This window comes from Capsicum annuum, chromosome 2, assembly GCF_002878395.1.
Source record: "Capsicum annuum cultivar UCD-10X-F1 chromosome 2, UCD10Xv1.1, whole genome shotgun sequence".
NCBI lineage: Eukaryota > Viridiplantae > Streptophyta > Magnoliopsida > Solanales > Solanaceae > Capsicum > Capsicum annuum.
In genome coordinates, this window is record NC_061112.1 from 102,030 (window position 1) to 126,858 (window position 24,829).

General features: G+C 36.2%; 2 protein-coding genes across 7 annotated transcripts in view; both read right to left on the reverse strand.

Annotated features, from left to right (window-relative positions):
• Nucleotides 1–4,345: 4,345 nt before the first annotated feature.
• LOC107877700 (transcription factor SRM1) lies at nucleotides 4,346–18,508 on the reverse strand. 5 transcript variants are annotated; one of them, XM_047406468.1, is made up of 4 exons: nucleotides 18,068–18,508; nucleotides 16,665–17,380; nucleotides 5,439–5,516; nucleotides 4,346–5,117 (listed from the first exon to the last, which is right to left on the reverse strand). In XM_047406468.1, the coding sequence occupies exons 2-4, from the start codon at nucleotides 17,045–17,047 to the stop codon at nucleotides 4,613–4,615; spliced, it is 966 nt and encodes a 321-aa protein (XP_047262424.1). In that variant the 5' UTR covers nucleotides 17,048–17,380; nucleotides 18,068–18,508; the 3' UTR covers nucleotides 4,346–4,612. The 5 variants fall into 5 exon arrangements, with proteins under 5 accessions (XP_047262424.1, XP_047262423.1, XP_047262425.1 ...); XM_047406467.1 differs by having other exon boundaries at nucleotides 18,003–18,508; XM_047406469.1 differs by lacking the exon at nucleotides 5,439–5,516 and having other exon boundaries at nucleotides 18,068–18,466.
• Nucleotides 18,509–23,182: 4,674 nt separating this feature from the next.
• Nucleotides 23,183–24,829, reverse strand: part of LOC107877699 (glyceraldehyde-3-phosphate dehydrogenase A, chloroplastic) — a 2,793-nt gene continuing 1,146 nt past the window's right edge. For both annotated transcript variants that reach the window (XM_016724391.2, XM_047406470.1), the window contains exons 2-4: nucleotides 24,287–24,588; nucleotides 23,938–24,182; nucleotides 23,183–23,823 (exon numbers count right to left, since the gene is read on the reverse strand). In XM_016724391.2, the coding sequence (XP_016579877.2) occupies nucleotides 23,321–23,823; nucleotides 23,938–24,182; nucleotides 24,287–24,588 (1,050 nt within the window). In that variant the 3' untranslated portion in view covers nucleotides 23,183–23,320. The remainder of the gene's footprint in view (nucleotides 23,824–23,937; nucleotides 24,183–24,286; nucleotides 24,589–24,829) is intronic.

Here is a 24,829-nt window from a genome sequence, read left to right on the forward strand (position 1 = left end):
CATTACACAAATAGGGGGAATAATAGTAGAAATGACATCAACAATTTGAAGAATGCTATAGATAAGAACTTTCTTTCCTCCAAAAGATAGCATATTACCTTTTCAGGCCTATAATTTTGACTTAACCTTCTGAATTAATTCTGCATAATGAATCTTTCTCTTTCTAGCATAAGTAATAGGATATCTAAGATATTTCAAATAGAACGGACTTCTAGAGATACCTGTATAATCCTCTACTAATTGTCTCTCAACTGCAGTTGCATTCTGATGCATATAGAAAGCACTCTTCTCCTTATTGATTTTTTTGTCCTGGTTGAGTTTCATATTTCTGTAAAACTGAAAATATTTTTTTCAAGGAATATCATTAGCTAAAGTAAAATAATAGCATTATCTGCATAAGCAAGATTATTTATATTAGAACTCTACTTTGACATACCATAACCCACATACTAAGCATCATTAAATAAGGAATTCAAGGCTCTAGAAAGAATTTCTGCTCATAGAATAAATAGAGCTAGAGAAAGAAGGTCTCCTCAATTCACCCTCCTGGTGGCATGAAAGAAATCATGTGATTATCTATTAATCAAAATAGAATATCAATTATTAGACAATAATCTTCAAATTAGATCCACAAATATTTTTGAAAATATCGTTTTCCTTAGCATTTTCGTCAGAAAAAATCAAGAAACACCATCATAAGCCTTTGTCATATTAAGTTTTAAGACCACATTTGTTGGTTTTTCCTTTTTTTAATGTCAATAACAATCTCTTGTGTCAACAGCATATTTTTAATGATTAGTTTTTCCCCTTAATAAGACATGACTTATTATAAGAAATTAATTTTGACCAGAAAATAAATCTTCAATTAATACCATGCATAATCCTTAAAATTATCTTGTTGATGAAATTACTCAGACTAATTGATCTCAAATCTGAAAAAAACTGAACATGTTCCTTCTTAGAAATAAGAACAAAATTAGTATGGGTAATGGCTTGGGGAGGGAATTACCTCTGAAGAATTCTTGCGTCACTTTAAGTACCTCATTACATATAATATCCCAACAAGTCTGATAAAATCCACCAGTTAACCTATTAAGTCCACTTGCTCTATCTCCATTTAAGTTAAAAATAATATTTTAACTTCTTCAATGTATGACTTCTTACAAAGAGTGACATTCTCATAAGCAAAAATTATTTTGAAGATATTCTTTAATAAGGAAAAATCATTAGCCTTCCTTTCTTACCTGAATTGATTCTGGAAAAAGTTGTCATTTCATATTCTTCTTCCAGTCAAATATCTTGATTACTCTAAATTTGTTCAAGCGAGGCTTCGTCCTCCTATCCTTCACAATAGTATAAAAAAAAAATCTGATATTTCTGTCACCATTCTCAAATCAATCATAACTTGCTGTCTGTTGCAAAAAGATTTCTTCAAAGTGAAGATGAGTAAAAAAATTGAAAAAGTAAAATATAATAAATAAAGTTAAAAATGTACTTTAATAAAGAAATATTGAAATAAATTTAATAAAATAATTATATTTTCTTATGTTACTCGTAATTGGAGAGTGTATTTCACTCTATTCACTATTTAGGGTCGAAATGGGATAATAAATTCACTTTGAATAAGAATAAAGAGGTAATAGGACCCAAAAAAACTTAGAGTGTGTTTGGTCTAAAGGAAAATAATTTCTGAAAAAAAAATTTCAATTTATTCATGTAGGTTGTAAATTGTTTGCAAAATGTTTTGCAAATCAATTTATTTTCCTCAAATTTAAGAAAAATGACTTTCCTTTAAAAAGTGAGGAAAATATTTTTCAAAACTCTCTTTCAACCTATTAGAAACCTGAAATCTCCTTAACAAGAATCTGTACACTTTGAAATAATGTAAAAGTAGAAACAACAACTTCAACTATTATTAATTATTACCAACAAGTAGAATGAGTTTTACAATTGATAACTAAAGAATACTTCAGCAACCAAGGTATTTCGAGGAACCTTAATCTTCTAATCTGCCAGAAGAATTCCACAGAATGTTCTTCTCCCCTTTTTTTTCTTTTCTTCCTGCTACAATATATCACAAAATAATACCTAAACTACTAGGTAACTTCTAGTTAACTGCTAGAAACTACTAGAAATACATACACAGAATAATTAATAAATAAAATAAATACATTTATTTCAAAAAAACAAGTATTTCAAATTTTTTACTTACTCCACGCGGACCCCCACCCCCACCCCTACCCAACCCCCTTCAAAAAATATTTTAATCCTTTTTAAAAAAATTCTAACTATTTTCTTACCCATCCCTCTATCCAACCCCCCATCCTTACCAGATCCCCTTAAAAAAAAAAAAAATTTAAATTTGATTTTTAAAAAATTTCAATATTCCTTCTTACCCCACCCTCGCTCCCCTACCCGACTCCCCACCCCTTAATACCCCCCTCCCCCTCCCCTCTCCATTCAAAAAAATTATTTATTAATTTATTTTTCAAAATAATTTCAAAACTTTTTTCATACCTCCCCCCTCTCCACACTCTCTAACACCCTTACCAGTCTCCCTCCTAAAAAAAAAATTAATTTTTTAATTTATGTTTAAAAAGAAAGTTTAGAATTTTTTTCTTAAAGACACCCCCCTCCCCCACAACCTCATCCCCACCCTAATACACACATCTACACCTACCATCCCCCCTCCCCCAAAAAAATTAATTTTTTCAATTTGTGTTTTACAAAAGTTTCAAATCTTTTTTCTTGCCCCACCATTCTTACCCTATTTGTTTTCATTAATTTTTACTAAATATATACAAATAATTTTAGAAAATATTTTTTATCTGTATAACAAGTACAAGAATATAAGTGAGAAACAACTTAGTTACTTGAAAATGTTTTGCTCCTTCATATTGAAAACATCCTAAAAGAAGTATTTTTTGGGGTCAAAAATTATTTTTCTAAAATATTTCTTACTATTTAGCTAAACACTAAAATGTATTTTCTAAAAGTTATTTTTTCATTTACCAACCAAACACTAAAAAATATTTTTTGAAAAATATTTTTCACTCACCAACCAAATGTAAGAAAATAAGTAAGAAATCAACTTTTTTCTAGAAAAATACTTACATGAAAAATATTTCTCTTCATACCAAATACATCCTTAATGTCTACTCGAAAATTCAAGACAACTTTAATGATGGCGAGATGTATATTTTCTTTATTTTGTTTTGTTGTCTGTTGGTGATGGAAAGACAACTTTATTTTATTGATCCATTTTGACCCACTCAAATTTAAGCTAACCCGCCAATTGCCACCCCTAGGAATCTGTGCCAATCTTGCCAATCATGTACAAAATCCGTACCTCAGTGAATCACCTCATTCATGCTCCAATAGAAAACTAAATTTCAGGAGGATAATTGAAGTCAAAGCAGTTCCGTCTGTTTTAGGCTTGGCACAATCTCCATGTCAGCATTTCAATACTAGTTTCAATCAAGGGTGCACATCAATCACATCAATCTATTCGATTTAATTTATAAATACACTAAATCAATAAAATATTTTTTGTTGATTTTTGATTTAACGATTTTTGCTTCTTAATGATTCGTTTTTTTATTTAACCAATAAAAAAATGCTCATAAAATAAAGAAACACCTCGATGCACTAAAACTTCCGCTATGCACAGGGTCAAGAAAGCATCCACCACAAAGGTGTATTGTACACAGTCTTACCTTGCATTTTTGCCAAAAGTTATTTTCAAAACTTGAATTTGTGACCTCCTGACCACATGGCAACAACTTTATCAATTATTCTAAGGTTCTCCTTCGAGAAAATGCTCATGTAAAACAGAATTAATTTTCCAACATGTAAGTCAGCAACAAATTAATAAAGGACATATCATACAAATATAGTTCCGACTTCTCAATATTATCTTCAAACTTCAAAAACAAAACCAAACTAAAGATCAATAGAATCAACTATTCAAATGTAATTGCGTAGATTTATCAAGAAGCTTTTAAAACGAGGAAACTACAAAAGTCTCCCCAAAATTTGCATCAGATGAATTTTCAACAACATTACAAGTAGTTCAAAGCATACACGACACTTTCAATAAAGTTAAGGCCAGTACAATGTAGTTATTAAGTATAGTCTTATTGGATTATCAATTTACCCAACAACTCAATAGTAAAAAATCAATATCGAACCAATAACCCATTAATTTTTTTTTCAATAAAATCATTAAAAAGCCATCAACCCAATAACCTGATTAGCAATAAACCTACAACATCTTTTTTATTTGATTTATTGGTCAATTCGATTTTTGCACAATGTAAATGGAAGCAAAAGCAGCTTACAGTTCTGCTAAAGAATACATTTAATTTTTAATTCTCAAATAGTGTTTCACTTCACGAGAAGAGCCTACAGGGTTAAAGCAAAAAGGTTATTTGCTCTATATCTAGGTGCTTCTACATCACACACTTAAATTGATCCTATTTGACAATAAAAGTCAAATTTCTGCCATATCACAAAATATTATTACTGCTAGGTGAGAAGATTGCATTAAATCCTGAACAAGCAGAAGCCTCTACGGTCTTACTTTGTACAATTTCACAACTAAACAATTGTATTACCTATGCATTGACGTATGTGGCATTGGATACGTCAATGGACCCACATTCTTTGGAGCGCCAGGAACAACTGCTCCAGGAATTGGAGGCAGGACACCATATTCCATATGTGTTGGTGGTGGAAGATTCACTGGCGTGCCAACTGCGGAAACAAATGGCCCTCCTATTGGTTGTCCAATGCTAGTTTCTCCATATATGCTAACACCAAGGGGTGTAGCTCGCACCGGCGTTTGTTGTTTGTTTGGTTTGCTAGAAGAACTTCCTGCAGAAGAACCATTTGCTTGGCCAGTAATTGGACCTGGAGGCACTGAAACTTCTCCGGCGTTGACACTGGTGATGTCATGTATGCTTGACCGTCTCCTGTCCCTATTCATAGAGTTTAAACGTATAAAATATTTTTGAGCATGACTGGCCACTTGTGTCGGAGTACGTGTCACAACAAAATTTCGGGAGATACTTCGCCAATCACCTTTCCCGTATTTGTCCAAACCAAGAAGGAACAATCTGTTTTCAAACCCACGAAGATAAAGCATTATGAGATTGTCACTTTCCCTATAAAGACTGAGTTAGCATCAACAAACACAAGTAACAAACCAGGAAAAAGACAGAGAAAGAAACCAAAAGTCATTTCAGAATGCACTACTTTTCAACTGTGAGCACATAGCACACAAGCAAGCTCAAAGCATCACATCAAAGGACACATTTTCAGGTAAATTTGGAAAGGATCTGGGTAGATATGAAAACTGAAAGCTTGTTCAGCAGTGCCCAGAGAGCACCATCAGTTTTCTAAAAAAAAAAAATTAAAAACCTTGATGTCCAACCTACCTTGCGTGCACCTCGACTAACTCCACGGGATACCTCCCACCGGCAATAGGTACCGGTACCAGGTAACTGTCCACCAGGCTAAAACATATGGGAAGAAACATGTTAGACCCCTATTCATAAAGGTAAATGTTTTATTGAGCAATTGACAGCCCACGTATCGTTCTAAATGCTCAGGATAGACCATAAAGCTGAAAATATCTCTGTTTTAGTTTTCAAATATGTACTATTGGGTGGCAGATTCTACGCAATGGACACTAGACAACATCATGAGCGCCAGTCTTCTCTTAGTGCACTCATTTTGTCTGAGTACATCAGTTTCTTCACATAATACTATCGTAACTGGGAAAACCTCCAAAGTATTACCTTTTAAAATCCAACTAATACATATCTTGAGAAGTAACCTCTACGTCAAACTCCCTCCTTGTATTCCGAAAGCCCAACTTCTGATTCTAGGTTTTGATTCGCAACCATTTTTTTGTTTTATTATTTATGCATACTGGGAGGTTCCCTAGTTTGCTCTCTTGGTGAATCAAACTCGCAAACTTAAGGTTGGAGGTGGAGGGTTCCGCTTGAGCAACCCTCTATACCATTCTAGTAATTCATCGTACCATTCTAGTACACTACATTTGCCACTTTCCAGCATATCTGGAAAATGCAACTTAAAGCCTGAGATCCACCACCAAACACCATTTGAAGTATAGATGTTACAAACTGAAGCCTGTTTGAGATTCTGTACGGCACCAAAAGGCTAGAGTGACATCTTAAGTAAACAGTTATAACTATCCAGCTATTTATGGTTGAAGCGTAACGCGCGCGCGCGAGAGAGAGAGAGAGAGAGAGAGACTAAAACAATATAAATATAACTGAGACTACCCATCATTTTTAGTTTGTTCTTTATTTGCCCCCTTTATTCTATATTTTTAACAACCCGGGTTTTTGGTCCTTAAAAATTTTTGAAATTTTATCCTCACTGTCCTGAGTACAACTCCCCTTACGAGTCGTAGGGAGTCTTGACGAGTCGTTGGACTCAAATCATAGCTGAAACAGTGTGTGTGGCTGAGTTCTGTTCTGAGTACGAGTGGCTCACTACGAGTCGTTGTGTGCAAATCGTAGGATGTTTAGTGTATACCCCAAATGGGTTCTGTGTTGACTACGACTGAACCTTACGAGTCGTAGGGTCTCACTACGGGTAATGGTATACGATTCGTAAGGTCAAAAATGTGTGTGAGCCAAGTGACACTGTCTTGGCAACGACTCATGGAAACGAGTCGTAATGAGTTGTGACGAGTCGTTATGAGACCCGTAATGACTGACAATTATTTTTTCAGCTTTTTAATGGAGGTATTTTAGACATTTCCCTCTTATCCCAATAATAACCCACGATCTATAAACATACTTGGGGGCCTATTTTCATTGATAACACACTTCAAACATCCTTTTTTCTCTCTCAAGTCTCTCAAGCATCCACACTTAGGGTTTCCAAGAAGTGGGTCAAGGAGAGCTTCAAGGATTGAATTTTCTCCAAAATCTTGGGTATCTCAGGCATGTTACTCTTCCCTAATTGCTAATTCGTTAAAAAAGTAAGTTTTAAAGTATTGTTCATATGGTATTGATGTTGGTTTGAAACATGGATTGAGGGTTTTGAATAACTAGTGTTTACTAGTGTTTATGTGATGTTTCATGTTTGTCCCTGCATGGGTTATGTTTAAATGGTGGTTTTAAAATCAATTTGATGCAAGGGGATGGTGAATAAACTAAGGATTGTAATTTCCCCCAACTTGTTACTTTTGCAGTGGTAATAACCTCAGCCCTATATTGTGAAATTGGTTTTGACTATGAAAAGTAGCGTATTAACTACTCTTGAACAATTGCATAATGTGAAAAGTCAATGAAGCATAATGATTTTGAAATGAACCTTATGGGGTTGTGTAACTCCCCAAGCTAATTTATAACTGAACCAAGGGGACTATGAATTTCTCCAATAATGAAATTGTTTCGGCATGTTGATGTTACCTTGCAAGTGTAGTTGGCATGACGATACCAACAATGTATGTCTAAATGTGTATCATGGTTCAATGAATGGGAATGTGTGATAATTGTTTTAATTGGGCTCTAATAAGGGTTGTGTAGCTGAGTCGTGAAAGTGGAGGTCTCGAGGGATCTCTACTGGAAACCGCGATTGCCGACGCAGGGTCTAAATGACCGGGTGATTCGAGTGCCCCTTATTATTATAATACGACTGGGAGGTTCAAGTCCCCAATATTATATTGCATGATTGGGTGCTCAAGTCACCTTGATATGCCGAGAGGTTCGAGTCCCCCATAATGTATATGCATACCCTTTGGTTCGTGCGGTCACACGCGCTGGGGCCCTTCCAACTGGGGGAAAGCTAGGACCATATAGCCCGTGGGTGACTTTGTATGTTATGACGGTTGAGCTATACAATCCAAGCTAAGTTTTCTTAAAAGTTCATGCTAAGCCTTGTTCCCTACCCCGACATGTGATATATATATGTATTTGTATATAATTGTGTGTATTGAACTTTGGACTGGTTTTGAATTATTATTCATGACATTATTTTATCCCGTATCCCTGAGTTACATGCTAGCGCTCCAACCGCTAACCGTCTCCAGACGTTGTATCCCCACGCGATGCAGATACCCGAGATACCTCTACTTTTCCTGCGCAGAGTTAGGTGGATCGGCTCGGTTCGTCAATTCGTTGTGGTGAAGTGGTGAGCTTCTATTCTTCGGAAGACTTAGACATTTCATCAGTTCCTTTCATAGATTAGAATTAAGAGTTTACATTATCATTAATATTATCATTGTCATCTGTCAGAGTCAAGGACATGTCCCGACCAAGACTGGTTTTGGTTTTCTTTGCATAGAGGCTTTGTTGGATTACTGTGGACTTGGGTGATGTTGGTCGGTTGTTCTGGCCGGTTACTGGTTATCGGTCATAGACTTACCTTTTATTCTTTAAACTTATCTTATGCTATCTTGTTATATGTTCAAAATTCATCCGACGTTAGGGATACTGTATTTGGTTTGGCTAGGTGCAGGGGGTGGTCTCCGGTTCACAGTGGACTTGAGATACCCGTCACGGCCAATTCCATTCCAGACAGACATCAGTTGCCACTACACCCTTGACTTGGGGCAAAACACATACTTTGTGTGGTGTGTAAGTTAACAAGTTAGGACTTGAGAAGGAAAATGCCCACAAATCCAGGAAGATGGAAGGTATAAGTGAATGTCATAATGACCGAGGAGTGCACAAACTTTCTATTCTCACCCTTTCTAGTGGTGACGGAGTGGTTTTTCAATGAGAAAATTAGTGAAAACAGTCAACCGAAGAATAGGATGTTGAGATTAATAGCTCTTACTGTCATCAAGTTCATCAGGAGCAAGAACGGATAAGCCAGCAGATGCTTCACAAAGATAACTCAACCTTGACCCCTAAGCAAATGCTTTTTGAAACTATTTTCCTGGACTCTGCTTATTAGCAAATACAATTCCCATATGTCATCATGGCTATACATGTGTTGAGCTTAATATATTCTGGATCAGCTAGTTAGAAGGTAGTGAAAGCTTCTACTGCCCAATTCAATCTTGTCAGTGACCTAGTGACCTAATAATTACAGAAGAATGCTTCCAGTTGCCCAGAAAGAATGTTGTTAGGATTTTTAGAGAAGGATCGAGTCACAGGACGATATATAAATTCAGCTCGTTAAAGGGAGACTGAAACCTTTCTATGAAAGAGAGAACTCTGATCTCTTGTTTTTTGTTAAAACGACCGACTTATTTATTCCTCCAAAACCCCTTAAAATAGGAGGATTATTACAGCAATAGTAAGTCTAATCCTTATGGAAGTGGGAAACATACACCCTATTCTAAACTAATAATTATAGCTAACCCTAACCTCTATAAAACTATAAAACATAAATCATGTTCTAGAATAATAAAGAAAGCTACTTTTACTTAAATACTTAATTAATTGACTTCCACGCATCCACAACACATGTAAGCAAATTTGAACTTGTAGCTTGAAAAGTTTTAGATTCGTGTATCCATAAGACATCACTTTACCATAGCATGATAGGCAACTTTTCACATTGGCCAAACATTCATTTGAAGTGTAAATAAGTTCTATTTTTAGCAAGACCAGTGCCCTGTAATTTTTGAAATTCTGCGGACATCAATCAGCCTTTGATGTCTACCAACTATGAAAAAATTCAAACTTAAGCCAAGCTAATTCTTACTTCAATTTATCACATATTATCTGAAAACCTTAGATACTGCTACTATTTACAATTATGAATGCTCGCCACACAGTTATATTCATACACATGTATATGTTCTGACAAAGCTTTGACAGATCCTTAATTTCACCATGGATCTTGCTCCCTTTGGTCACGCTATTATAGAGAACGCGCTTTTCTTTGTTTAATTATGTCGTTAATGCGTTCAATCATGTGCAGGCCTGATTATATGTCATGGCCAAGCATGTCAAGTTTCATTTTGGAAATGGGTGGCAGTGAGACTCGAACCTAGGGCCTCTGCCCGCTTTGATGTCATGTTTAAGTGTGTAACCATTTCATCTAAAAGAGCAAGTTGATAGAGAGAACACACTTCTATTTAGTATTTAATTATGTATTAACAATATGTTTGGTGAAGATACATACACTATATTTCCTCCACCCAAGATAGGAGGCTAGGAGGTATGCTTGGGATATGTTCTAAGGAATCACCACCCCATGCCGAAAGCAGTCACCTCTAGTATGGCTGCAATCTCTAAATGGATGGTTGGAACAAACTCCGATTAGACGAAGCTCTTAAAAAGGGAGTTATGCTATAAGCTACTTCCGTAACTTCGCGGAACTACCTTAACTATTTTTTTAGGCCTCAATGTCTACATCTACTGGATTGAGGAACAAAGAATGGCCAAAGGCCACAGTTTTTCTGGAAATTATACCAAGTTTCTACGAATATATCCACTTTGCTCTCCAAATGTTTTTTTCATTTAGAAACTCCTAAATTGGTGTAGACAAGAACATCTCAAGGTGTGCAATTGGATTCAGGTCTAGTCCTCTTTTACCAAGTAAATCGCACCCCTTGAATTCTCACCTCCCTATGAATATTCCGTAGGACTTAAATTTTGCATTGTGTGGTTGATCAAGCACGTGTCTCCTAACCCACAAAGAAAGTGCTTTGTTTCATCTTCATTGATTGCTTATAGGCGTTTTCCCAATGGACCATACCTCACTAATTTATACAATGACCTTGATATCTTCTATAACCCAAGCTTACCCAAGTAGTGGATTTTACCTATATGCAGATCCCAATTTCTAATCTCGGAGTTGCAGAGGTGTGGACAAATTATATCATTCTTTTTTCTTCATTAGTACATATCATACTTAAGATGCCAGTGTCTGGCTGCAGTGTGTAATTCAATAAAATCACCACAAACATCAATTGCTCGAAAAACCTCTTTCAACCAAAGATGTAATGGTGACCCTTGAAGCCCAATCCAAGTATACATAGGCTTTACATATTTTTTGTAGCATCCAATGACCTATAATTGTAAGAAGGTATAGAAGTACAACAATTGTTAGATTCCTAGGATCTATGTAATTATGGAAATAGTTTGTAACTTCTTGGAGGTAGCCAGCGTATCCTTAATGCTGAAAAATACAACTTTACCTTTAACAACCCCCAGCCCAAGTACTACTTTCCTACCTTAATCCTTTCAGCTTTCTCTATTGATGGAAACTCAAGTAAGAACAATGTGTGGTTCATGTCATAGATTTGGTCACGCATAAATAGATTTCATGTTTGTACGTCACTTCTTTTTCTTTTGATAAATCAATTTTTCATTACTTAACAGAAGTCAGTGTCAAAGGTATGTACAAGTTGTGCATGCAACTCAAAGCATCTTTAAAGTTTGCCAGTAAGCAATACAACATTGTATTCTATCTTTACACAAAAAATATAAGTAAACAGAAGATTTTATTATCTTACATTTCCTATATTTCATGAACGCCAAAGGAACAAGGTTTAACCACTTCTTCATTCCTGAACATGCCGGAATTTTGTTGTCTCAGCTCCAAAGAAGCCAACCAAGGAGTTCCTAAGAAAATTCTTTGTTGTATTCAAGGACGACTCCTCCATCAATAAACATCCCTATTTTACAGCAGTTCTTATTTCACCTTCACCTTCGAGATTGTCCATCCCTGTGATGTTGTAGCACCAGCATAGTCATTGAAAGATGGATTATTCAGAGGATGTTGAGGTGTCTTTTGTTTAAATTTTTAAATTTTCTGCACCAAATCCACCCCTCACCTATCTTAAATCACCTCAGGGATGATGATGATCACGCTTCTCTTCCTTGCACATCAAAATAAAGGTAAGAAGCATTTTATCCATCCCAGAATGTACATCTCATAGATTATCGGATACATTTTGATGCAATGTGGTCAGATGAAGATAACTGTCGCCTACTAAAATAAAGAGAAGTAAAAGATGAAACTCTCAATTTCAAATGAATCTTCCAAATTGTTAAACCTTTGGAGCATAAAATATTACTCCGCCTTCATCTAGTATGACTGTTTCCATCTCTAGTATCTCTTTACAACCCTCTTAAAGCCAAGTGAAAATATGACACACCCAGACAAAGTCACAACCTCCTGATGAAATTCTTGGTCCTCTCACACATTTGCATCAGAGAGCCTTGTCGAAATACCTCTCAATCAGTTTGTATGATTGTCCAGCAACAAAAAGCGTCCTCCTTCCCTTCATCTTCTAAGTGGTACAGCTTCAATTCAACCACATTTCATGTCGCCATAAACTAGGCATAATTCATTGAACAATTAGTTGCAACAAAAAGTGTTCTCCTTCCCAACATCTTCTAACTGGTCCAGTTTCAATTCATCACATTTCATGTCGCCATACACTAGGCCTAATTCATTGAACAATTAATTTGAAACTCACTATATCTGTCCAAGGAGATTGTTCAAAGTTTCTTCAGAAACTGGGTTCTTAAAGAGAAGTCTGAGTTTATCTTTGGATAAAAGATGAGAATCTTTGAAAGTCTGTAAATATATTATACTTTCACAAAAGAAAAATAGCGGGTAGGTATAAAGCAGCCTTTAAATGAGCTTATTCGCTCCTAGCAAAAGTGTCTTGGTATTGCATCAATGATTAACTGCAACCACAATGATGCAGAATAACACTAACACAGATTGTTCAGACTAAGGCTATAGATATAATGGTACTTTAGGTAAGAAGAAAAAACCGGCAGAGCACAAGAGTCAAGGCAAAAGCATTATAATGCAGGACTGAAATGCAGAATTTGGGGCGGATACAACATATGAAGTCGTGCATGCCTTAAACAAGAATAAAGCAATACTTCTGATAAGTTGGATGCACTATAAACACGGACTTCTGCAATAAAAGCTTTATAGTTGGTTAATTGTCAATCCCAGATGCAAGACTGATTGACTTGTAAGTTAGAGGCAATTAATAAAACATGGACGCTCATACGGATATGGATAAAAAAAACCTAGGAGAAACATCCTGACCTCGGCATCGCACCTTGAAAGAGTACTATTTGGGACTGTTGGAGTCCCACATCGGTGGGTTAAAGGGTCCTTGGTCTCCTTATATGGTTTTAGGCAATCCTCCCCTCCTGAGCTAGCTTTTATGGTTGAGTTAAGCCCAAGGTCCATTTCTTTATCGTTGTATCAGAGTTTACGGTTCAAAGGTCCACAAGTTTAGTGAAACGAGATTAAATAGGTTCAAAGAGGTTTCAAACCAGCTGCAACTAGTTTGGCGATAGTGACGTTTTTGTCGAACTACATATGGAAATGATATTTCAGTCATATCTTCAACAATCCTGCTGTTACATATTTAAAAATAAAGCTCACTTTTAACCCTACAAAGGGCTCATATATTTTTAACCCGGAAGGGCTCATATATTTTTAATCCAAAAGCTCCATTTTTAAGCATGCCAAGCAGCGGTGATGAAGACTATATGAAGAACAAAGATCAAAGATGTGAAGAAGGTGTATCATGTGAAGAAAATCAAGCCAAAAAAGGGAGATTTGTTAGGGTTTTTGCCTGATTTTCTTACCAAAATTAAGTTTTATTTTTTCTTGTAAGAAAAATAAAAGTAACCATAAATACTTTTACTTTTCCTGAAAGAAAAATATAAAACTTTTCCTTATTTGGCAAACCTCTTTCTTGGACGAAAGGTTTTGAACATTTATAAATAGAAGACCCCTCTTCTCATACAATAACACAATAACATCCACAATGTAGTCTTTAAAGAATTTTTAATTAGGGGGAGATTTCTCCCAATAGGTTTTAGGTTTTTCAATTTTATTTTTAATATGTACGCCGTTTGGCCAAACCATATCAATAATGTCTTTTTCGTATATTTTTATTTGTCATCTGAATTATCACCATATTAGTTTGCTAACTTTAAGCTTCTGCATGACGCTCTCTCAATTTCGCACCCAACATTCAACATAACTCTTGAGGTTGAGTTAGGCCCAAGATCTATTTCTTTATCATGGTATCAAAGTCAGGCCCACCCAGTTCATTATTTCCGATGTTGGGCCCCCCGTCTTATATTGTCCACGCTCCAGATGTCCAGCCCTGGGCGTGCAGGGGGTGTTGGAGTCCCACATCGATGGGTTAAAGGGTCCTTGATCTCCTTATATGGTCTTGGGCAATCCTCCCCTCCTGAGCTAGCTTTTAAGGTTGAGTTAGGCCAAAGGTCCATTTCTTTATCATGGTATCAGAGTCAGGCCCACCCAGTTCATTGTTTCTGATGTTGGGGCCCCCATCTTATATTGTCCACGCTCCAGATGTCCAGCCCTGGGCGTGCGGGGGTGTTGGAGTCCCACATCGGTGGGTTAAAGGGTCCTTGGTCTCCTTATATGGTCTTGGGCAATCCTCCCCTCATGAGCTAGCTTTTGAGATTGAGTTAGACCTAAGGTCCATTTCTTTATCAGGGACGAAAAGCTGCAACTTAGAAAACTAAAGTGAAACACGCAGATTATTTTAATGACAAATAAGAAAAACCAATTAGAAAAGCAAGAAAAGAATGATGTGGTATTTGCTTCAAAATTTTGAAAAACTCTTTTGTGAAAAATAATGCAGTGCTTTAGAAACGGTTTTTCAACCAAAGGCCAAGAAGAAAAAAAAAACGCCGAGAAAGAATATCTTTTAGTTCTACAAAAGCTGAAAACCCACTCAAAGGCTATATTGCTCGGACTCTTCACTTTCAGTGCTGCACCCATCTCGACACGACATGGGTGTGGGTGTGGGTGTGGGTGTGGTCAACCGAGTTTGGCTATTTTGACCAAACTCGACGGAGAAATTCTGAACAAATTCAACGATTTTTGCAATCAAAATAAAATCTAGGGTGAAATTGAAGAAAATGGAATACTTGGTATATATAAATTTCTATGTCACTCATTTTCCTTTTTATCTCCTTTCAGGATTCTCCTCTTGAACAATATTTTCTCCTTAAGTTTTCCATATAATATCTCATAATTTAGGTTTTACCACTCTATTTTTAGATATCTGAATTATTTTTAGGCGAAATCGCCACACCCGTATCCCTACCTAGACCCGTATCCTCAAATATTAAAACTTAGATCCTGAAGGATCCGACCTCTAGATCCGCACCCGCATCGGACGCTAACACCCGAGTCGGAGCAGCATAACTCTAAAGTATCAAAGTTTTTGAGTATTTGAAAAACTTTCCTTCCTTGATTTTTGGTTCTTTTTTTTTGTTGGTTCGTTTTCAAAACTTTGAACAATGCATAGCAATTCGTATACAAGCTCACTTCAGTAAAACATGTTAACCAATACAGTTAAATTAGCGCCGCTCATTGGGAGGTTTTAGAGAAATACAGAATAGAAAAGAAAGATGGATCACAAGGTTGTATCTTTTTCTTTTTTGATATGGCAAACCCATCCGGCAAACACCCCTTCCAGGACTCAATAGGCCCTTTCCCGCCTTGGTCCATTGGTTACTCGAACCCTTGATCTCAAAGTTGGAGTGGACTTTCCACAAGATTATCCCTGTCTTGTCATCACAAGGTTGAATTCATTGTGGGGGTAAGGAAGGTTACCACTAATATCTTGAAACTATGTATTCTAATAGAACTCTTTTGAGCTATGAATTCTCAGTGGCACAGTCAGTATTAAAATACGAAGAATTACAGAGGCTATTTTTCTCTTCTTTTTTTTGAATTATGCAGCGATTAGGAGTTTTTCATCTGCTCAGGATCAGCTTATTGTTCTTCAATAATAGGGTTGCTAGGCTGATGACAGATTTTGACAAAATCGTTTTGCATACAAGAGTAGAAAAACAAAAGAATCTAACCAGCCTTCTTGATGAACTGGTGCAAGTAATGATAAACAGGGCGTTTAAGATATTTTCTCCCTGAATTTAGTTTTACTTATAGATACCCAACTTTTCATATCTAAACTACTCATTTAACCATAGAATACTTGACACTCTTACACTGGCTTCACATAAACATTGCTATAAGCCACTAACTTAATACTCCAAATGAACTTATCTCACATAAAATGTCAATACTGTTCTATTTTCTCCTTTTCAAATTCAACCAAACAGTGTCCACATTTCTCTTAGCATAAACATTATAAATGGAACACATGCACTCAACATTATTTCTTGCAAGCAAGTGAGAAATGAATATCAAGGTACTCTCTCTGCTTTGATTTTACGTGACAAAAGCTCAAGCTTGACAAAGCTTTATATGCAAATATATTGTGGTACTTGCATGAGTGACATAAGCAGTACAAACAAGTCTCCAGGATCCAGTAGAATTGACTGCAGACTCAGCATATTGTTTAAGATGTAACATGCAATCATACATAAGAAGCATTTGCACAGTAAGATAAACACCAAACATTTCTAGCACAAATTGATCAACCTCAAGCTTAGGAATACATGATCACAGAGAGTAAAAGAATTCCTCTGTATCCCACTAATCACAGAAGTGCAAGCATCTTTTAGTCATTGTATGGATACACTAAAATAAACATAAGATGAGACAGGGATAGTACACCATAGTGGATAAAATAAATGGCTTGCACTTAGTATAAACTTTGACAATATGTATGTGTGAATCTTTTAATATATATAGAGTACAAAGACTTCTAGATATAAAGCAATGGTGTTACCGACCTATGCTCATCCTCTGTCCAAGCAATGCCTTTGCGGCGCTCCTGATCTGCCCTCATAGACTTACCTCCATGATTTGATTCACCATTTAAGTTCCCTGAATTCCCAGTCTTCTTTCCAGTTCCATCATCACCACCATGACTTGTAGAACTGTCCGAAGAAGAGTTATAACAAGGTAAAGGAACACTGCCGGACTCGATCCGGCTAACATCTTCTAGTAAGAGGTCGTAGTGATGCTTAACCTCTTCTAATGTTTTTTCTGGAACATCAGTCGCAATTTTCTCCCACCTATCTGCAGAATCCTCAGGGTAAGTTGCCAGGGCATTCTCAAATGCCTTATCTTGCTCTCTACTCCATATGGAGCTACTTGACTCATCTATTGTCATCTAACCTAAATAGTTTTGATATCAAGCTTTTACGCAGAAAGTGAATCTGAAGAACAAGTTCTCAACAGTCCCGCAAAAAAACTTGAACAATCATCTCCAAAAGAGAATTAGAATTTTAGCAAAGTAGAAAGGGAAATTGTGATGTGAGTTATTGGGCCGGCAAGATATGGCATTCAACAATTTAACTGGTAGATTGGAGTATCAGAAGCCAGATGTAGCAGACCAATGAGAAGAGAAACCAAAATAGCCAAACACAGTGAAAAAGCAGCTCCACCAGAAGGGAAAGAGATGCTTCTGATGGATCAAATCTTCGCCAAATCAACAGCTGCTGACCTTATTGATGAAGAAAAGGGAAGGGACCCAACTTTAGTTAGAACATGAGAAATATCTGAAATCCATAAAACCGACAGATGCAATAAATGCCATTTTGGTGAGAAAACAGATATCTTTTAACTACTGACGGTGATTCCAATTCCATGGTAATTAGGGTTATGGGCTAATTACAATGAAAATGACTACCATCATAAATCCAAGCATACTTGGAAGACCAAAATTTGGATAGTGATAGTATTTGAATTGCCCCTTACTAATTCCTGCAAAGACCCAGCGGCCAAAAATTTCCCTTGTTGATAACAATAATTTTGACAGCACTGGCCCACAAGAAAAAGCATATTTTCCTGCTTCTCTTTCTCTTACTAAAGGAGAGTAGAGACCCAACTCTACTGTACAACCTCAACAGAGTCACAGGCAGTAAAATTACTCAACTATGTAAAAAAAATTTGATAGTAGTCTGTATGGGATATCTTCACCAAGTGGGAAAATAAAGTAGTCCTTTTTAACGAAATAGTAAGTAATGAAATCACAAATTCAGTTCCTACCGAGTGGTTTTTAGCGCATAATATAATATGAAAGAGACCACATTGACCGGGCAGGGGAATCCACAATGAAAAGTTACCTTATGATATATTACTGCTAACAAACAGCATTTCAACACTTCTCTTTTTGAGAGCTTTGAAGTACCTTACAGATTGTCCGGAAAGTAAAGCCAACTTTGATCAGCCCTAGTACCAACAATCAATGATCATTGTCAGAAAAACATTCGGTTAACCAAATATCCTTTCCACTTAGCCCAGAATCATGAAAACCCCAAAATGTCCTTTACATCCTCAATAAGTTGTCAACTTCCAAGAATAGGCAAATTGTTTTTCTTTTCTCAAAAAAGAAAAAAGAAAAAGAAAGAAAAATATGGGAACAACAAAATATGGATGACGTTGATACGTTATCTTGAAAAATCAACCGTTCACAACAAGAGCCGCATAGAAGAGAGTGGGCCTGTCCCAATTGTACACCTACTTGCAAGGAGAGTGACAAGCTAATAGGATAATAGGGTACACATCTTGCTACTCAGACCACCTCCAACCTTGCTTCAAATTTTGCTTCAAATGCCAAAATTTGAAGCAAGGCACTCCAACCTCGCAATGTTTTGTATCAAATTTGAAGTGTGAATAGTGTCAGGTCAAATTTAATGCGACACTATTCATCAACTTCAATTATTATTTAAATATTTTATTATTATTTTTATTATATAACATTTTTAATTAAGTATTATAAATTATAAAATCAATTAAATCACTAATATTTGTAATTAGTTTTTATTTAATTATTTTTATATTAATCTTAATTTTAATTTTAAATTCAACAACAACAACATATTAGTGTATTCCCACAGAGTGGATGTTTGGGAAGGATAGAGTGTACGCAGAGTGAAGTAGAGAGGCTATTTTCGATAGACCTCTTGCTTAGGACCAATAACACTATAAGAAATACAAAATATAAATGCATATAAACTAATACAGTATGCAAAATAAACTAACACTGTCAGTCACAAGGTAATACTACAGTCACAAGATAACACTAAAAATTATCTAATCGAAACCATAGACATCACTCAACACCACGAACGAGAAACTTCAGTCACAAATAAAGAACGATCCCCTACTGTTACCGACGCACTTTCACCCCCTAACCCTCTACCCTAATTCGTGTCCTTTACACCTTCCTATCAAGGGTCATGTCCTCCGTAAGCTGTAACTATTTCATATCATGTCTAATCATATCCCTTCAATATTTCTTCAGTCTACCTCTACCCCGCCTAAAATTATTTATAGCCAGTGTCTCGCACCTCCGAACTGGAGTATCAAAGCCCCTCTTCATCACGTGCCCCAAATCAATGTAACCTCACTTCTCTCATTTTTTTCCTCCACCGAAACCACTCCCACCTTTTCTCGAATAATCTTATTCGTCGCCTTATCTTTTCTGGTATGGCCACACTTCCATCGCAACATCCTCCTCCCCGCCACCTTTAAGTTTTGGATGTAGGAGTTTTTAACTAGCCAAAATTTGATCCCGTACAACATAGTTAGTCGGACTGACACTCTGCATAACTTACCTTTAAGCTTCGGAGGTACCTTCTTATTACATAAAACTCTCGAAGTGAGCCTCAATTTCAACAACCCTGCCCTAATACGGTGTGTGACATCCTGGTCAATCTCACCATTTCCCTGAATTATAAACCTTAAATACATGAAACTCTTCCTTTTCTAAATAGCCTGAGAATCCAGCTTCACTACCTTTATAAATTAAGTTTTGTAATAATATAAGTTAATTTTATTATAATTTATAATTGTATAAAAATTTATAACCATCACAAAAATGAAAGTGCAAATATAACATGTTGTTAATAAATAACACAATATATACTTTAAATAACAGGACAATAAACATTCAATAAGGTAGTAATTGACATACATCAAAATTGAAAAATACAACACAACATAATAATTTAGAAAATTACATCAATAATTTAGTAATCTGGCAGGTCCTTTTTAGATCCACCAATATTTGAAAAATAATTAGCGTATAGGGCAGAGAATTGTTGTGATTGTGACGGTTGAAATTGTTGACAAGTTTTGCCATGTATAATATTTATTTAATTATATTTCATCAATGATTTCCTTGATTTATCGATTAATATGTATGATACATAACATTTGCTTGCAATTTATTTTATTTAAAAATTTAGGTGTAAATTATTTTTATATAAAATGATTAATATTATCATTGATGCGATCAAACGTGGCATCAAGATTAGTGGCAGTCATGGTACCTAAAGCAAAGGACAACAACAAACAACAAAACAAACTTGTTAGTTCAAAATGTCTCACCACACTCTCACTCTCGATTTTACCTCACACTTGGTTTCACAAGTGTTGAAAGCCGGCTTGTACTTCGTGAGTGATTGAGGGTCAGTCTACTCTTGTCCGGAATGGATTTTCGTTTGAGTTGACTCAAAGAAAATTTATTTACGGACTTGAACCAACAAGATACAACGAATTCATAAAAGAGAAAAGCATACAACAAATATTTAACACGAATGAACGAACACAAAGACTAACTAACAATCTAGTAGATGAGTACTAGTTTGCCAATTAGTATTGGAACCAACGAAATTGAAACTAAGGAACCACAAAAGGAAACTAAGAAATCTGAAATTTGAGCTTAAATATGTTGTGTGAACAGTAACAATGATGACGTGGCAGCACGTAATTGGTTGCGATTTCTAACAATTTTTTTTTTATTGTCCAATTTCAAGTCGTAGTCAATTTACAATTTAGGAATTGGTGGAATTTGTTTTAAGGAGGAAAATTCAAACAAGTCTTGAAGACTTTTCAAATTCAAGTTTTCAAGACTTTGACTTTCTTGTACTTATCCTTATAACATGGACCCTTGTTTTATGGAAAGTTGTTGGAAAGTGGTTGAGATGTGATTGACTATTTGATGAGTGATGAGACGTCTTTCAAGACTAACAAAGCTTCAACCCTTTTTTCATTCACCTTTATAGATCTAATGTTCACTTTATATTAACAAGCTATGAAGGTTGTGAAGAACTTCAAGAACAACATCAACAATCACCAAGAACAACCAACAGGAATCTCCAAAAATACCACAATTTTCACACGGCCAACTTCTAATTTCACAATACAATACCTTCAACACTTGGCCAAGACAACTAAAATTTCAATAAAATGGTTCTTAGGCCACCAATGAACAAAAATATCACGTGGCCAAGCTTAGAACAACAACAAGATGAAGACCACAAGGTCAAAACAGTCCACCACAACAATGTTTCAATAACAATTCGGCCAAGCCTTTTGTTCACGAAAACAACACCAACAATGTAAGCTCAAACTTAGATTTAGACTTAAGAGTGTTAGAGATAAAGAAAACTAACACTAGAAACAACAAAATAAGTAAAAATCTCGGCCAAGACACAACAATAACACAATTTCGGCCAAGAACACAAAATGGACAGATTTGCTTCTTTTTGATTTTTCAGTTTTCTAACACTTTTTTTTAAATTTCTATCAAGCAAGCCCAAGATTGATCTTGTAGGAACAAGATCAAGCCATGCTCTGATACCAAATGATACGAGAAAAACAACGAAAATACGAAATCAGTCGAAAGACAGTCTACAAAATGGAAGAAATCCGTGAACCCTTTTGGAGATAAGTCTCGGCTTTTCAAGAACACAATAACAAGAAGATAACAAGGTATTTATTACATCAAATCAGTGGACAACAAACTAGATTAAAAACATAAGATGATGAACAAGAATACACAAGATTCGGATTTAGCAATAACAACAAGAACACAAGATTACAACACAAACACTAAATAAGATTACAAGAAGGTAAAAGGATAAATAGTTAGACAAATTGAAGATATAATTTTAAAAACCCAAAAGCCTATTCCACTTTTAGACCTTACCTTTAACATCACACACAACAAATACCTAACTCTTACGTTGGCACAAGAGTGACCTCAATCTCCCAAGCATCCAACGTTTCCAAGCTTGAGTCCAAGACGAGTGAATCCATACTCAATGTTGATTTCCCTAGTTACAAGTTTCGTCCATGGGGGCCTTTCTCACAAGAGAGAGAGTTTCAAGTGTTACAACTTCAATATTCAACAAAAACTATTGACTAAAACCCTACATCATTCTATTTATAGTGTATTACAAATAATAGGTAAAATAACCAAAAGGTTCTTTTAATGAAATGTGACCAAGGGCGCCCTTGGAGTGCAAGTTTAGGGTCGGTTTTGGTGTGATCCAAGGTCTTCTCCACACTTCACTTAGATGCTTTATTGGACGGGTCCAATTCATTCTCACATACGTGCATCCTCGTGGTTGTACCCGTATCATTAAGATTACAACTTCATTGTGTCTAACTATGTATCTTTGTTTCTTGTTCTAGTTTCGGATTTCCCTTGTATTGTTGTAAAACTCGTAGGTTCTAGTTGTTGTAGCCTTGTTATTCTTCATTGTATTGTGCTAATATAACTTGTTAGTTGGTTGTTTTGGGGTGTTAACACTCGTTGTTCTGTCTGTTCTTGTTATAAGTAGCGAATCTGAGAGTGGTCACCAAAATAGTCTTGGGTTTCCTCAACTTGTGAACTGTTTTGGTGTATGTTTTCTTGTGTTCTTGGTCATCCTTGTATCAAGTCGCCGGGGATTGAAGGAAGAATTTTGCAGAACTGTTGGTTGGGAGAGAGTTGAGAAAAGCTGTCGAGAGGGAGAAAGAGGAGAGAGACTGATTGATTTGGATTGAAGAGAGGTGTGGGTTGATTTGTATTTTTGAAAAGATTAGAAAGTTTTGAAAATATTAATAAGTTCATAATTAACTTAATCAAGTTTTCTAATAATGTTTGACCCTTTAAGTTGGTCAATGTCACCAATCCTCATTCAAGACTTAAAAGACACTTTTCCTTCAATTTTCTCATGATACTAGCATAAATAAAGGTACATAAAAAATTTACCTAGGATGTACAAAAGAAAATAAACATGTACAAGGATTTTTGGAATATGGGACGAAATTAATGTGTTGAGGCCATTTTCTGAATGTATCTATCTCTAACTCTAGATGAATTGAAGTCATGTACTTATCTCAACACCTTTTTACGAAATTACGAGATGATATATATGTGGAGATTTCCGTTTAGGATAATTAAAGGTCAAGTTGACTCGACAAATCTGAGATGAAAAAGGTTAAGAAACTGAAAAGGATGCTGTGATAATTAAAGCACAAAAGATGAACCTATTTGAAATGAATTGATGAGGGTTCTCGATGGTTACAATTTTGAGAAAAAGGAAGCGATATAATCTACAAAATTAAGCTACATAATAAAAATATTTAACAGAAAACAACATTTTTTTCATTTCCATTGGTTGGCAACAATGTCAGCGAGATCAACCACCCTCTGTGAGTAACCCCATTCATTGTCATACCAAGCAATAACCTTAACCATGTCATCTCCCATGACCATGGTAAGTGAAGCATCCACAGTTGATGAAACATCAGAGCACCTAAAGTCGACTGAAACGAGGGGTTCATCGCAGACGGAGAGAATGCCAGCAAGCTCCTTATCAGCAGACTCCCTGAATGCAGCATTCACTTCCTCTGCAAATGTCTTCTTGGATACTTGAACGACGAGGTCCACGACCGAGACATTGGGGGTTGGCACACGCAAGGCAATGCCGTTGAGCTTCCCTTTTAGACTTGGAAGGACAAGGGCCACAGCCTTAGCTGCACCAGTTGAAGTTGGTACAATGTTAAGAGCTGCAGCTCTTGCACGTCTAAGGTCCCTGTGGCTTGCATCAAGAAGCCTTTGGTCACCAGTGTAGGAGTGTGTAGTTGTCATGGTGCCCTTGATTATGCCTAGAAGAGCAAAATGATTAGTTTTCTACATCTAGTGAATATCTTCTTCTTTGCAATATATATATATATATATATATATATATATATAAAAGGAAGTGTTTGTGTATATTTTACCGAATTTTTGGTCAAGGACTTTGACAAAAGGAGCAAGACAGTTGGTGGTGCACGAAGCATTGCTAATGATGGGCTCATCAGGGCTGTAAAGGTCTGCATTGACACCAACAACATAGGTAGGAATATCACCCTTTCCGGGGGCAGTGATTAGCACTTTCTTAGCTCCAGCTTGGATGTGCTTCCCAGCACCCTCTCTGTCCACAAAAACTCCGGTACCTTCGATCACCAAGTCAACTCCAAGATCCCTGGGGACGACTATATATGTTAGTGTTGAGCATACAACAATAATGATTAGTGTTGAGAATATAAGAATAATGACCCTGTGGTGGTGAAGAAAAAAACGACTTACTTCCAGGGGAGATTGATGGGGTTGCGGTCGGAGACGACTTTGATGACCTTTCCATCAACAGAGATGCCATCAGTACCAACAGGCTTGACGTCAGCGTCAAAGATGCCAAGGGTAGAGTCGTACTTGAGGAGGTGAGAGGCTTGCTTGACACCGCCAGAGTCATTGATGGCAATGACTTCTAGGGGAGAGTCCTTCCTGCCATGCCAGCACCTCAAGAAATTCCTTCCGATCCTTCCAAATCCGTTGATGGCTACCTTCAATTTTGCCTCCACTACTCTCCCCTTGTTCTTTCCTCCACCAATCTACGTTTTATCCAACTCATTAACTCCAAGCGTACCATCAAACAATAACAACAGATGAACAAGAGTATCACGATCCGTGGTAATTTTATATATTGAACTTCTGAAAATGTTGTAACGAAATTGTGTCGCAGTAGTACTGAATATCTTCAATTGGAAACCACGCACATACGTTGAAGGAATGATTTTCTGTCTAGGCGGACCTACGTATAGAGTAGTGGGTGCATGTGCACCCACTAGCCTC